Source organism: Choristoneura fumiferana, chromosome 15 (genome assembly GCF_025370935.1).
Source record: "Choristoneura fumiferana chromosome 15, NRCan_CFum_1, whole genome shotgun sequence".
Classification (NCBI taxonomy): Eukaryota; Metazoa; Arthropoda; class Insecta; order Lepidoptera; family Tortricidae; genus Choristoneura; species Choristoneura fumiferana.
In genome coordinates this window covers 11500592-11514924 of record NC_133486.1, presented here as the reverse complement: position 1 = coordinate 11514924, position 14333 = coordinate 11500592, and the positions used below count along the sequence as shown (strand labels likewise).

The window sequence follows — 14333 nt, the reverse complement described above, 5'->3', positions numbered from 1 at the left end:
TACACATTTATATCATTTTAACGTTTGAGATCAATCAGGCGTTTTTAGGTACTTATTCGAGACGCGTACCTATTCTAAGGGTGATTATTGATTTAGATACGTGATGCAATATGATAGAGACCGCGATGTCGACGTTTCATGCAGATTAGGTACTTATCTACCTACCATTGACATCTATGTACTACACTGCATGTTTCTTACTTCAACGGCGCACAAAAACAGTTCCCAGCGCGGTTTTGTGAACATTTCCCTATAGTCTGTTGACGTCAGTGACAGTGGTTGTGTTAAAGTAATATTGATGATTGATGCGATGATGCGCCTGCGTTTTGTGCCAAAACAGCCAGTCTAGTGCCGTAAGGTACATAGATGTCGATGCTACCTACCTACCTATAATTTTCACGTCTAAACTAAGGATCAACTATATAAATAAACACTAAAAACGGGACTTATCACGCTAGTAATATTTATCTCGACGTTTCGACCACATGCAGTGGCCGTGGCCACGAGTGGTAAAGTAGAGTCTACTCGTGACCACTATGACGTAAGTATGTTTTGAGAGTGTAGCGGCGCGGCAAGCGTTCCTATTATCATTGCGGGCCCTGTCAGGTAAACAATGCGCGGCGCGCGTCTCAGGCGCGCAATGAACAGCATCAATGAGAGTACGATCGATGCGTCGCCGGTCGCTGAGTGCAGCCCTATACTATACGTAGTGCAAAATTCCAACTTCGTATCTTGCCGTCCCGCTGACGATTATATTATTTAATACGAGAGTGAGAGGGACGGTACGATACAAACTTCGATTTTCGTTTGTCGTAGTAGTCCATAGTTACCGGAAGCCTGGCCATCGCCGCACGCGCAGCTCGGGCCGCAGGTGCAGTTCGCACCGCACGCCGCCTTCCCGCTGCCGCACGTGTCTGCAAACGTCATCACCATTATCATAATTTGATCAAAGAAGTACAATTCCGGTTTGTTTGTATTTCATTTCGGGTATGAAACAAGCGCATAATATATCTGGTAAGACTCTTTTTCTAGGGCGGGTAGGACGTGTCAGATTTAGATATTTTTGCACGCTCCGCTGTAGCAGATATTAATGCACGTGACTGTACAATGCTACTGCTATTATGGGTAAAATAGATAAAATAACCGTGACAATATATTTCAGACGACCGGATGGCCAAGTGGTTAGGTTAGAGAACCTGACTACGAAGCTTGAGGTCCCGGGTTCGATTCCCGGGCGGGGCAGATATTTGTATGAATAATACGAATGTTTGTTCTCGGGTCTTGGATGTTTACTATGTATTTATCTGATAAATTTTATCTATATAAGTATGTTTATCCGTTGCCTAGTGTCCATTGTACAAGCTTTGCTTAGTTTGGGACTAGGTCAATTGGTGTCAATGTGTCCCATGATATTTATTTCTTTAAAACCACTTCAAAGTTTTACTGTTTTCGGTGGACCCCATGCTGCATTTCCACTATATTCCCATAACCCCCATTTTTCACGCCAACGTGGACTCCCGTCTGGTCTTCCGTGGTCATCATTTAGTGAAGTGGAACTGATGATGAAGACCACAGTGGACCATCGGAGTTACTACTCAATAACAAGTATTTTACGGGTTGAAATTTAATTACTTTGACACAGTTGCTAAGTAATTTATGCTCCTCGTAATGCATATGGTAAAACGGGTGGTGAAGCACCAGGACTCCTCAATAATGAACGGCTCTGCATCGGAAAAAGCTATCTTTCGTAGAAGGTGACGAGCAGTTGATATTAAACGATTGTATCTTAGATTATTTACACAAAAAAGCGTGAAAAAAAAATTATAACAAAAAACCATGAAAATAATTTTCTACCAGTCTGAAGTCGGTCGGTGATTCAGCACGAGCCAGCAGGAGTGATTGAAGCCCAATATAAAGTGCGTAGGTGAGGTAGATCAGGTAGATGACTATAGGTCCACTCCTGCTGCCTCGTGCTGAGCCACCGACCGACTTCAGACTGTAGAGAAAATATTTCATGGTTTTTTTGTAGTCGGTTCAATTTTTCGTTATAATTTTTTTAAGCAGTAAATTAAGTATTTAGTGTATTGTGTGCTTTCATTAAACAACACACAATTAATAGCGCAGTACAATAACGAAATTATAAGGTCCACCGTTCTTAAATATACCTATAACATCACTTCTGGCAAGAAAAAATGCATTTGACGTTTCACTTCGTTGCACCGAGTGTCTCCGAACGAGTCCGATATCGGGTTTACAAGTAATCGGTTAAACTACCCAGTTATTTTTAACCAGTCGTGAAGGGAGTGCAATTCGTGTTGTGTGTGGCAGTAAAACTATCAAGCGAGCAAAGGTATGCGTAAAAAATACCTACTAATTTGATTAAATATAGTTTGGTTTGTGACACGTGCGTAAATATCTTTTAAAATAAACAAGTTAATAAAGGTTTCTAAGTTGAATCCAGAAAGCGTTTTAGTGTCGGAAACAGGTTTAGTTTAATATACCGAGCGGCAAAAAATCTGGCCCTAAAATGTATGCCGTAATATGCAATTTTGTACGTAGAGTGGGCCAAATTTTGTGCCGCTGAGTATACTTTCGAAAATATCGGACAAACTGTAAATCTAACCAAAAACACGGTAACTGCGTCATTGACAAAATAACTACGCCACGCTGTGTCACGCCGGCAAAACAATAACAAAAGTATACGTAAACTTAGCCCTTGTGAACATATATTATAAAATAATTATTACTTTAAACATATGTAGATAATATTAATTAATAAAATAAATTATTACCTTTACAGGAGTCGCAGGGAGCCGGCATCGTTGATGTGCTTTTTATATCTAGACTCTAAGTTGTCTGGTTCGGGTGCGCGCGCAACCGCGGTCCCCGGACATCTAGAACAGACGAGCGCGCACTCGGGTCAATAACTGAGTTGCTACGTGGGGGAATCGGACGATCGGAGCTCCTTGCGTTCCGAGCATAGACCGAGAGCCGCGCTAACTAACGCGGATTAAAGCCGTCAAACTGGCGCAGAAACTCGCCCGCTCCCACAGGAACAGTGATGCCGACAAAGACAAAGAAAGACTCACGATCTTACCCGAAGCCACCCCGACCACCGCGGCCCAAGATGAAGCGTGCGCCGCAAGCGCACGCCCCGAACCCATCGACATACACCCCCGAAAACGCAAAATAAGAGCCGCAAAAGAAGCTCAACTGACCAAAACTGATGTTATCGACAGAGCGAAAGCGGAAGCTATGCACCATCCTAACGCTTACCAGATGTACATTCACATCCGTAAGCAGATCGAGAACCGCCAGAAAACCCTTCAACCCGTCAAACCGAAACCTCCCAAAGACTTTAACAACTACCTGATGAATAGCCGCAATTACACTTTGCAGGGTAACGTGAACCCTGATAGTGTCAAGATCGTGATTCCAACGTCGGTGCCCCTACAAATGGCGGAAGAGTTTAAGTCTCAAGCACAAGAACGGAACCGTATGGAGACTCAGCATTTAGTCGAAAGGGAGAAGTTGGTATTAGCGGTCGAGCAAGAGATACTCCGTATCCACGGCCGAGCAGAAAGGGCTGTCAGCAACCAAGCAATGCCGTATTCTGTCTGCACGATTCTTCGCGGGCGTGAGATATACAGTGATATTCCGCCAGAACAGGAGGACAATAGAGGCACGCGCCGTGTTCGTTGCAACGGTCGCCAAATCAACTCCTGGCTGCAAGAAGTAGACGATAAGTGGGAGAAGATTAAGGAGGGAATGCTCCGCCGGCAGCATATCGAGGCGGAGACGCTACATGCCGTCCAAAAGATGAGCTGGGAGTGGAAGCTGCAGGACGTAGGTCTCTGCGATGCGAAGACCAAATTCAAGACTGACCCAGAGCACGTGCCGCAAGTAAACGTAGCCAATTTCGACTTGCCTGCTTAAACTTTATAAAAAATCGTTATGCAGTTCTTATCGCACAACAAGCGACTGTTTTTCTCTTAGCTATATAAATAAGATGATTTTTGAATAGTCCGCGCGCGTTCGTGGATTATCAGAACTATAAGTACCTTAATTGATGATTGTGTTCATTTTTGATCATGATAAGTTTAGTTAGTTGTAGGTTTGTACTATTTAGGTATGATGGGAACATTTTGCCAATTGATGGCTCAAGTGTTATTGTGATAGAATCTAGATAGAATGAAATACCACCGGCTTGTGTATACAAAAGTATCTAAATAATTACATTAAAAAAATCATTATTGATTATTTTAACGGTGTTATTAATAAGTGTCTAAATATATTGGCTGTTGTTTGAATTTTTAAAATCTCAATAAAATATATCTCTGTGTTACAAGTACTTATGCCTAAGCTGACCTTCGATGGAACGGAACCTATAAATTTCTAAATGTCTATTACCCATACGGAATGTAATTGTTAGAAGTGAATAAATAAATAAGATGCCAAGAGAATCCATTTCATTCATCCAAGTGTCCAAGCATATCAAAACAGGACACGATCTCTCTCCCAAAAGAGAATTCCTTCTAAAGAGTTAAACTTTTCGCCGCAATTCTCTCCACATTTCTTTATCGAGAGTTCAAAATGGAACTAAAACCAAATGGTTTCAATTTTGTTGTGTGAACGGACCGATTAGCGTCATTGTTCGCAATAATGTGTGCATGATTGTAAAATTAATTAGGTAAATATTTGATAAGTATTTAAATAATTTATTTTCTAATTAAATATTAATTACTTAATTATATTTACAATCATGTCCGCATCAAAGATTTCCTATAACAAATAGATGAAATACAGGGTTATGGCATTTTTTAATGTACATATTTGTTATATTCGTTTCATTCGATTTGTAAAGAAAATAAACGATACTTTTTCCCAATTTTCCGTGGTCAATCTAATTATAATTACTAATTCTTATATCAAGGACAATAACTGCTACTTTTATTCAAGAAATGAATTTATTAATATAGCTAATAATTCATTTTGGAGTCATGTCCACAATATTGCGAACAATGTCGCATCCGTCCAAAATAGCGGCTTTACTCAAAATCAGTTTTTGACGATCACATTTAATTTTACACCATACATTGCTATTGTGATATAGATTGCCTTTAATGTAAAGGGCCTATCCATAAATTGAGTCACACAGGGGTGTGGGGGTTTCTCGTGATTTATGACACGAGAACAAAATAATTGCGATTTTCACAGTAAGAAGTGTGACGAAGAGGGGTCTGTGTTTTTTTTTTTTTATTCGACTCGATGGCAAACGAGCAAGTGGGTCTCCTGATGGTAAGAGATCACTACCGCCCATAAACATCTGCAACACCAGGGGTATTGCAGATGCGTTGCCAACCTAGAGGTCTAAGATGGGATACCTCAAGTGCCAGTAATTTCACCGGCTGTCTTACTCTCCAAGCCGAAACACAACAGTGCAAGCACTGCTGCTTCACGGCAGGATTAGCGAGCACGATGGTGGTAGCGATCCGGGCGGACCTTGCACAAGGTCCTACCACCTGCAATACCTGAGAATGATCTAAATAAGCATTTATGACATAATTTATGGATTAACTTCATCATTTTTCGTTTTGAGAGTTCATAAACAAGTATAGGCACGGTCTAACGTCCCGCACCAAATATGTGTTTAATTCGAAAAACCTGTTAGTTAAAAAATAAGCCAGCTTAATCAACCGCTGACTCCTAGAGCGAGTGAGATAGATAACTTATTGCCGCAAGTACAATAAAATGATTGGGCCGTAAACAAAAACAGCCCGGACCGGTTTCGAAGCCGATACCACACCGCGCCGAGTTCTGTACCACTACCATGAGTTTACAGTGACCGTACTCGATAGCGACGGCGTAAATTATTTGGAGAGGCGCTGTACAATTCTCCATACAAATAATTTACGCCGTCGCTATCGAGTACGGTCACTAAACTCATGGTAGTGGTCCTGCTCTCAGGTGAAAACAGATACAACTTCCAAACTCCACGCCTCCAGAGACTCTGGTTTAGTCGAACAAGCAATTGCTGTAGCATTTATTAGGTTCCGTACCTTAAAAGGCAAAACTGGCGAAGAGCGTGTCGGACACGCCCAAGATAAGGTAACCGTTACAAAAAAACTGAGTAATATTTTTCTAAGATTTTTTACAGTGTTGTCAGCATAGTGGCTTTATAATATCCGTGCAAAATTACAGCTTTCTAGCACTGATAGTCCCTGAGCAAACTATTTGAGGAACGTGTAATATAATAATGAGTTTTAAACTCGGAGGCTAACCTTTGGGGGAGTAAATCCATACTAAAACTAATAATATTATAAACGCGAAAGTGTGTTTGTATGTTTGTCCGTCTTTCAAGTCGAACGGAGCGACGGACTGACGTGATTTTTGGCATAGATATAGTTTATGGGCGTGACATAGGATACTTTTTATCCCAAAAAAATGCACAGTATCCGAGGGAACAGCGCACGATAACTGAATTCCACGCAGGCGAAGCCGCGAAAAAAGCTAGTTAGAAAATAAAATAAAAAGTTTTAGATTATAATAACGTCTAGTGTGACCAAGTTTGACGTATCAAATAAATATTTTTTTTATTATTATTTTAAAACAAAAAAAAGTTTTGAAGTGTAAAAGAGTATTATAAGTAAATAGACAGAAAAATTACCATTTTTGACTGGCGAATGTCAAATCAGGCCAGTCAAATCCTATATTTTAAATCCTTAATCTAGATACGTTTTTTGCAAATTGACCATTAAGTAGATACCTACTCCATACACTGGCAATAAGTTGCCAACATCACAAGACACTTATACCGCTTAAAACTCAAGTTTCTTTAGTATAACGTTAAGAAACGACAGATACTCAGGTAGATAATTGGGGTCAACGACTTGCACCGACAATTATAATGATTCATCATTAATCACAGCAAGATCTCAAAAAAAGCCACGACGTGAAGACGTTTTTTGTATAACTTCCACTATCCCTCCCACTAATATCTACCTACTATAACTGCGAAAGCTTGTAAGTCTGTTTGTTTGTTTGTTACCTCATCACGTCTAAATAGCTGAACCGATTTAGAGGAACTTCGGTATACACATAGTTTGAGTCCCGGGGAAGGACGTAGGACAGTTTTTATCCCGGAAAATTTCATAACTCCCGCGGGATAGCGATGAACGAATTCTACGCAGACTGAGTCGCGGGCAGGTTAGTTTAATTATTTTTAATTCAGTTGTGTTATCACACAATTAGATAGTTTTTGCAGTATAAACTCTAATTGGGGCAAAATATGTAGGTAGGTATGTTAGTGAAATGTAGTAATTTTTAAGGGCTGGTATTGTAAGCTGAATATTGTAACAGGGTGAATTTTTAGACAATAAGTATAATGCGTTGGTTATTTTTTAAATTAGTCAAAGGTATTTCACGTTGGGTATCCATATTTTGAGTTAGTGACTTAATTTCAAGAAAATAGGAATAACCTAAATTTAATTAGACAAATGTATCATTCATGGTAAATAATTGCACCATTGAATAAAAAGGAAAGTAGAGAAAAGGTGCACTGGTATTGTACTAATGACAACAATAGACGTTAATTGCACTAATAAGTCCTTGTTTTCTATGCAGCTGATCTCTGTACTACCAACAATGTGACACTTCAGTTGCGTAGCAAGATCTTGTATTTATTGTAGGTATCTTCGGTTTGCACAAATTGGACGAGTGCTATGCATTTTTGTGGTTTTCACTATCTGAAGATCATCAGCTCTTTTCAAGTTCAATCAAATTAACTGACAGCATGTGTCAAGAGGATGCATATTTTACAATAAAAATGTCACTTTATAAACTTTTTCAATTTTTTAACGGGACTCCTAAATCCGGCCCTGATGCTGAGAAGGGCATTATAGCACAAAATTAACGATACTTACCCCTTGTTTCGCCATTCATTGATTAAATTTATTTGACGGATAAGTGATGCCGTCTCTGTTTGTTTCGTTCGAAAGACGGAGACGGCATCAAATTTATCCGTCAGTTAAAATTAATCAACGAGTGGTGAAACAGCCCCTTAATTTAATCATTTTTTTCTTCCAGAAACAGGCTTGCGTTTGACTACAACAACGCCTGATGGTAAGTAAATATGTGGACCAAGATGGAGCACGCTTGCCTTGCTTGCTTGTAGCCAGCTAAGTACCTACGCTTTTTTCATGGCTAGTAATCTCGCTAGGCGTAGAAGGCAGTTTTTGCACCAATCAGTGCCACCATGCGGGGTGAACGATCCTAAGGAACCAGCGGTTGACAACCCATGGGTAAAAAACCATGGGTATTAAACTAATAACCAGTAACTCTCTATGTAGGTACTATCAAACCAACTGAATCGTGACGTGACCCACTGTGGAACCTTTTCGGAGAAATTGTCATAGTGACATCGCATTGCTTGACAAGGGAGTTCATTATGACACTTTGAGAATGTTGTGGGCCAGGAATCAAATGGTTCAACTGTGCCTCCGTCTTCTGTACCTACAGCTTACTAAGTATAGCACCTTTACGGTGTTGAATAAAGAGTCATTGTATTGTATTATAACGCATAAGTTTGTGAGTGAGTGCGTATGTTTTTTTTTACTCTTTCACGCTAAAACGACTTCGGAATATTACTTAGGATTTAACACGATATTCCATCGGGATCGGGATAAATTTCCGAAATCTTGTCCATTACATTCAAAGTAATTAAAAAAATGTGTCCGTGTTGTTTGTGAGAAGACGAAACGAAACATCATTGTGAATCAATGGTATGAATGCTGGTGATCAATTGTGTGTGTGAAGTGCTCATTTAGCATTGGCCCCCGTGGGAAATGTGGCTCAAGCTCTCTCATTCTGAGAGATCTGTGCCCTGCAGTTGGACGTCATAAGCTGGGATGATATAATAATAATAAAATTTAATGGTTTAACCCACGAACCACACCATTGAAACGCGTCAGTAGTAGTGGTGGTGGTGATAGATGGGTTTGTGTGATTTGTGTGTGTTCTTACAGTGTGGAGGTGGAGGAACTGCATGAACACGCATATTTTGCTTAAGCTTAGCTATCGTAAGGTCGCGGGTGAGCAAGGAAATTCTTTTAGTTCATTTTTTTTTTAGTTTAACTAAAAGGTTTGTAACAACTGTCTCAATCAACAAACTGCGCAGTTGGCTAGTCAGTGATTACGTTTTTTGACGAAGACAATTCAAACAAATTAAAAACATAGTTCCTAAATCAGTTTTTCTGTTAAATCATTTGTTGGTGCCGTTATATTATCCTAAAATCCGTCCTAAGTTCCTAAACGGCTAAAAGCCTTTAGTAAATGCAGAAGTGGGTATGTTTGTTTGCATGTTTTTACGGTTTCACTTCACGCTTAAAGGTAGATACTCAACCGACCGCAATGAAAATCGGTATAGAGATAACTAGTTTGGGAACTTAGGTATCGGTATAGAGGATCATTTTGATCCCGGAAAAATTTTGATTCCCGATTGAAAATTTCGGGCAAAAGTTACGTAGTAAGTAAGGAATTACAACTTTACATACGAAATTGTGTATATCTAATATAATATATATATAATATAATATATACATATATACATATATATGTATGTATACCTTTAAACGAGCAATTCTTGTATATACTATGTATATATATATATATATATATATATTTCGGGGATCTCGGAAACGGCTCCAACGATTTCGATGAAATTTGGTATGTGAGGGTTTTCGGGGGTGACAAATCGATCTAGCTTGGTTTTATCTCTGGGGAAACGCTTATTATCGAGTTTCCCCGTGTGGTGTCGGGTTAGAATTACACTTCTCCATTTCTTTCGTGGGTTTCGTAAGAGACTTTCTTCCGTGGGTGTCGTAAGAGGTGACAAAGGATATAGGTTAAGGTATACCGTAGTTAGCAACCTGTCACTATTGTACCGTTTTTGTCAAACTTTAAATCTTTGCTAAAAGTGTTTCCGAAGCGGTCTTTAAACCTTTCGTGTGTGTGTGTGTGTGTGTGTGTGTGTGTGTGTGTATTCAAGCATTTTAGGTCTAAAATGTAACACTTAGTAAGAAAGTGACACCCTCATTATTTAATTCTTGTCGTGACTCTATCTATCTGCTCTATATATCACAGTTAAGGCCTGTTCACATCTACTGATGTGACCAGCCCTGGCTAGTACAAAATTCGAAAATCGAACGCACACCGTCCCTCCCACTCTCTTGTTAAATAAAATAAGCGACAGCGGGACGGCAAAATATGAAGTTCGAATTTTGCACTTGGTACCTAAGTCTTCGTAGCATAGGGCCGTGCCGCAAGGTCAATCAGCGCAACGCGAAACGTCGCTAGAACATTTAGGGGCTGTTTCACCATCCATTGATTAGTGTTAACTGACGGTTAAATGTGATGCCGTCTCTATTTGTTTTGTTCGAATAGACGGAGACGGCATCACATTTAACCTTCAGTTAACACTAATCAATGATGGTGAAACAGCCCCTTATACTGGAAGGAAAAACACACAATGTCTATTCCTTTTATTATTAGTTCTATCTTAATTCGACCTTCAAGTTGAACGATATTCAACGAGGCAGACCAGTTATTTTGCCGACTGTACAACCGTAACCTTGCCCACCCACGTTTTTGTAAAGCAATGATCCGCGTATAAATTGAAGAGGAAAAAAACTATCAAGAGCAGATTCGGGTTATTATTTCGAGAGGTTCAATTGTGTTCAGACTCAAATTTTCAGTTATAAAATTAGAAATATATCGTTTATTGTTTTTAAGTTGCTTAGGATATTATCACTGAAACTTGTGGTAAATACATTTTATTCTATTTTATCTTTTTTTTCACAATAACTTAAATTTTCTGCACAAAAGTCAGTTACGTGGTCAGGTTCGGATTATCCCTGATTACTTTGTAGTATTGTAAAAAAATACAAGGTATAGAAAAACTTGCTGTTTAAACATGGATTGAATGTTCATAATATGATATACCATGCATGCAAACATAAAAAAATTAGGACATTGATACGACTATTTTTTTCTACATTTCCCGTTGTTCCAAAATACACCATCATTTTCGTAGCCACACTTATTAAGTATATTTTAAACAAAAAAAGAGGTCAAACCTCCTGTAAATCCTTTTTTAACTATAAGCAACTTTGAAAATAAGACTGCGTCAATATAATGTATAATGTTTATCGCAAGTCTTAATTATTTATCTATAATTAATGTAATAAAGGTTCAGTTAGATTTGCGTCAAAGATCGAGCGTCATTTTCGTTACGGTTGCGACTTGGTAAGTATTGGGTAAATAAATATAATGTTTTACTGGTGCTGTGTCATTTGCAGTTAAGTTATTCAATATTGATTTCATTTGCTTCAAATTATAGGATATTTACTGCAGAGCCGCGAAAGTAAGAGCTTTTCAATTTCGTGGTCATCATTTTCGTGGTCCTATGGCCACGAAACTGATTAAAGACCACGAAAAAGATGATTTTCCCTACAAGTAGAAAAAATACAGAACACTTTTTATAGAATTTTCTGCTTTTACAGTGTAATCGTTTATGCCGTTATTGATTTAATTGATTTAAACGAAGAATGGTTGATCGTCAACAACATTTGCTCCAGGTGTGGTTATAGGAATTATGACCAGTGCGTCGCCAATTTTGTTAACTGGCGAGAGGTTCAAGAATTATTTTGCCCTGAATGTACGTGTGAAATGTATATATCTAAATATTAAAAGAAAACTTCGTCATTTAGAGGAGCATTTTGTTGTGTTGTTTCGTTGTAACATAATTTCGTTCTGGTTTACCGTAGACCTGCACGGGGGGGAAGGTATTGAAAACTGTTTTGGTTTGTGAGTTGAAGTTATTAATCTTACTTTAATTAAGTAATTTCTAGATAGTATTTAAAAGGTTACAAAAATGACAATTTGAAGTCGTCATTTTCGTGGTCAAGTTTTAATTTTTTTTTTATATAGATATCGATTGTCTATTTCTGTTGATACCTGATTAATTAAATAATGCTTATTCGTTTTCTCATTATGATCGGATTTTCATTCAAATAGTACAATTATAAGATTTTAAAATAAACAAAATGTTCTTTTTCGTGGTCTCGATGCTCATTTTCGTTACCGTTAAAATTGGATTTTTGCTTTTTTTAACCAAAATAAACTTTATCGATCTCTTATAATATAAAGCATCTTATCGGTACATATCGTTATGTTCAAAATAAAACAGACCACATCAAAATGTGCGTTTTTATTTCTGTAACATTTATCTTACACCTCAAATAATTACCCATTCCACGAAATACTTAATTTAGCATTAAAATATCTTGTTTTCTTTTGCTCTCAAAACTTGTTCATTTGGTCCACTGCCAGTGGGAAACATTTTTTCAATTTTGGGTAAAAATATTTTTGCGTTTTCTTGTATGTTCCTAATCCGCACTGGGCCCGCGTGGGAACTACGGCCCAAGCCCTCTCATCCTGAGAGGAAGCATATGCTCAGCAGTGAGACGTATGCATATAGGCTGGGATGAATTCTCTTCTATTCTATTTCACCTGAGCGCAGATGAGAACAAAGATGTTTGAGCATTTCTAAAAAAGTTTTTACATTATGCGGACAGCATAGGCTTATTTGAAATTAATACTTTTCTATATTATTTTAATTGCATATTATTACCTAGTTCTTAAGGATTCTAAATAATATATTTTTTAGAGATTGTAACTATAAAATAAGCTGTAAAGTTTAATGAACTGAGTCGGGGCAGTCTATAATTCCTATTTTGTGACTAAGATTCAATTAAGTATACTTAATAAAAACCACACACATTATTAAGTTGCTTTTATTGATGAAATAAGGTAGCAATAATGAAATGGTTGACGTTTTTAATGCTAATTCTTTACTCTTTTAAGGTAATTACAAAAATAATGAAGATAATCACTACTTTACGTTACCATTTGGTCAAACGTACCCTGAAAAGTTACAATTTATATTCTAAAGCTCATTTCTAAAGTTGCATCAATATTCTTTGGAAATTATCATAATTAAATTGGTAAATATTCGTCTGAAATTTTAACAAAATATAATCATAAATGCACTTGTGCAGATGAGAACAAAGATGTATATATATGTATAGTTAGCCTATTCACTTTGGCCTTGAGTAAGCCTTTAAATATAGGAGTGGTGACCTAAAAATTCTAATTCCATTGATTACATTTTTAAAAATTATTGAACACGTATTTTTTTTAGTCAATTAAATAAAGAAATTGAAAATATATGTATGTTTTCCATTTCTAAAAAAAAACCATCCATTCCATTTGTAAAAAAATACTGGCTACATAGCCAGTTTAAGTTCAGTTCAAATGCGACACTTTTTAGCACGGCGTGACGTCACGGGCCTCTACTCCGGAACCACAATACAAGTAATAGGCAGTAGTTCGACTTCATACTAGCGCCCGAATCGACGCACGCACATAGCCAAGCGTCGTCGTTTAGACGGCCGCTAACCAATCTTCACAAGACAAAACTATGCAGTGCCACGCCGCGCGCCGTTCAGTCCGGTCGCTGGTCGAGTGCTGTGCCACCGGAACCTTAAGCAGCTTCATCTTTATCATTCTGTATTTGACTGACAAAAGAAAAAAACCTACCCAATATTTTCTTATAATGTAACTGACTGGCTAAATAGAAACTACGTACCCAATTACACCTACGACATACGACACATTGTGTCTTAACGGCGGTAAATAAGGAATTACAAACGAGAGTCTATTAGAAGCCCGAAGTCGATGGATCGATGTTCGTTATTCTAGTACCGCCCGTGCGACATACAATGTTTTTCATCACATTTGCGAGTAAAGTTGTATCTTGTAAAAGAAAAGCTAATATTTTTACAAAATTGGCCGCTACTGCTGGCTGCGCTCTTGGCAGCGCCAGCCCCCCGCCGCCCTCCCACTCCGCAGCATATGCCTGATGTGCGTGCGCGAGGTCCTCCTGCAAGTCAAGCAGACTCATTTACTGACCTTGGGTTTCATGACAAGGACAAAAGGCCGAGGGATTTATTTGGGGGATTGCAAGCAAGGTAGCCTGCAATGGCCTGCATGTAACGACACTGTTTACGAGCAAGTGTGATTAAAAGTCCATTTTCTAGCCACATCATAAAAGATGAAACGAAACACTTGATACAAATAACCTCGAGTGTTCTTTATACGTAGGTAAGCGTAGGCGTAGGTACTTATAATGAAATGAAAAGAAACAGACAATGTTCATGAGCAAGCGAAAATTATTGTTCTTAAATAAAATCACCAGCGATAACAGTAAAGGTTAA

General features: G+C 38.2%; 1 protein-coding gene across 1 annotated transcript; it reads left to right on the top strand.

Annotated features, from left to right (window-relative positions):
• The first annotated feature begins 2817 nt into the window (after positions 1-2817).
• Positions 2818-4463, top strand: LOC141435490 (ankyrin repeat domain-containing protein 12-like). The gene has a single exon (XM_074098182.1). The coding sequence runs from the start codon at positions 3256-3258 to the stop codon at positions 3934-3936; it is 681 nt and encodes a 226-aa protein (XP_073954283.1). The 5' UTR covers positions 2818-3255; the 3' UTR covers positions 3937-4463.
• Positions 4464-14333: the final 9870 nt, after the last annotated feature.

Bases quoted from the DNA above. Each gene is read 5' to 3' on its own strand.
- LOC141435490 (XM_074098182.1), top strand. From the start codon at position 3,256: ATGCACCATCCTAACGCTTACCAGATGTACATTCACATCCGTAAGCAG.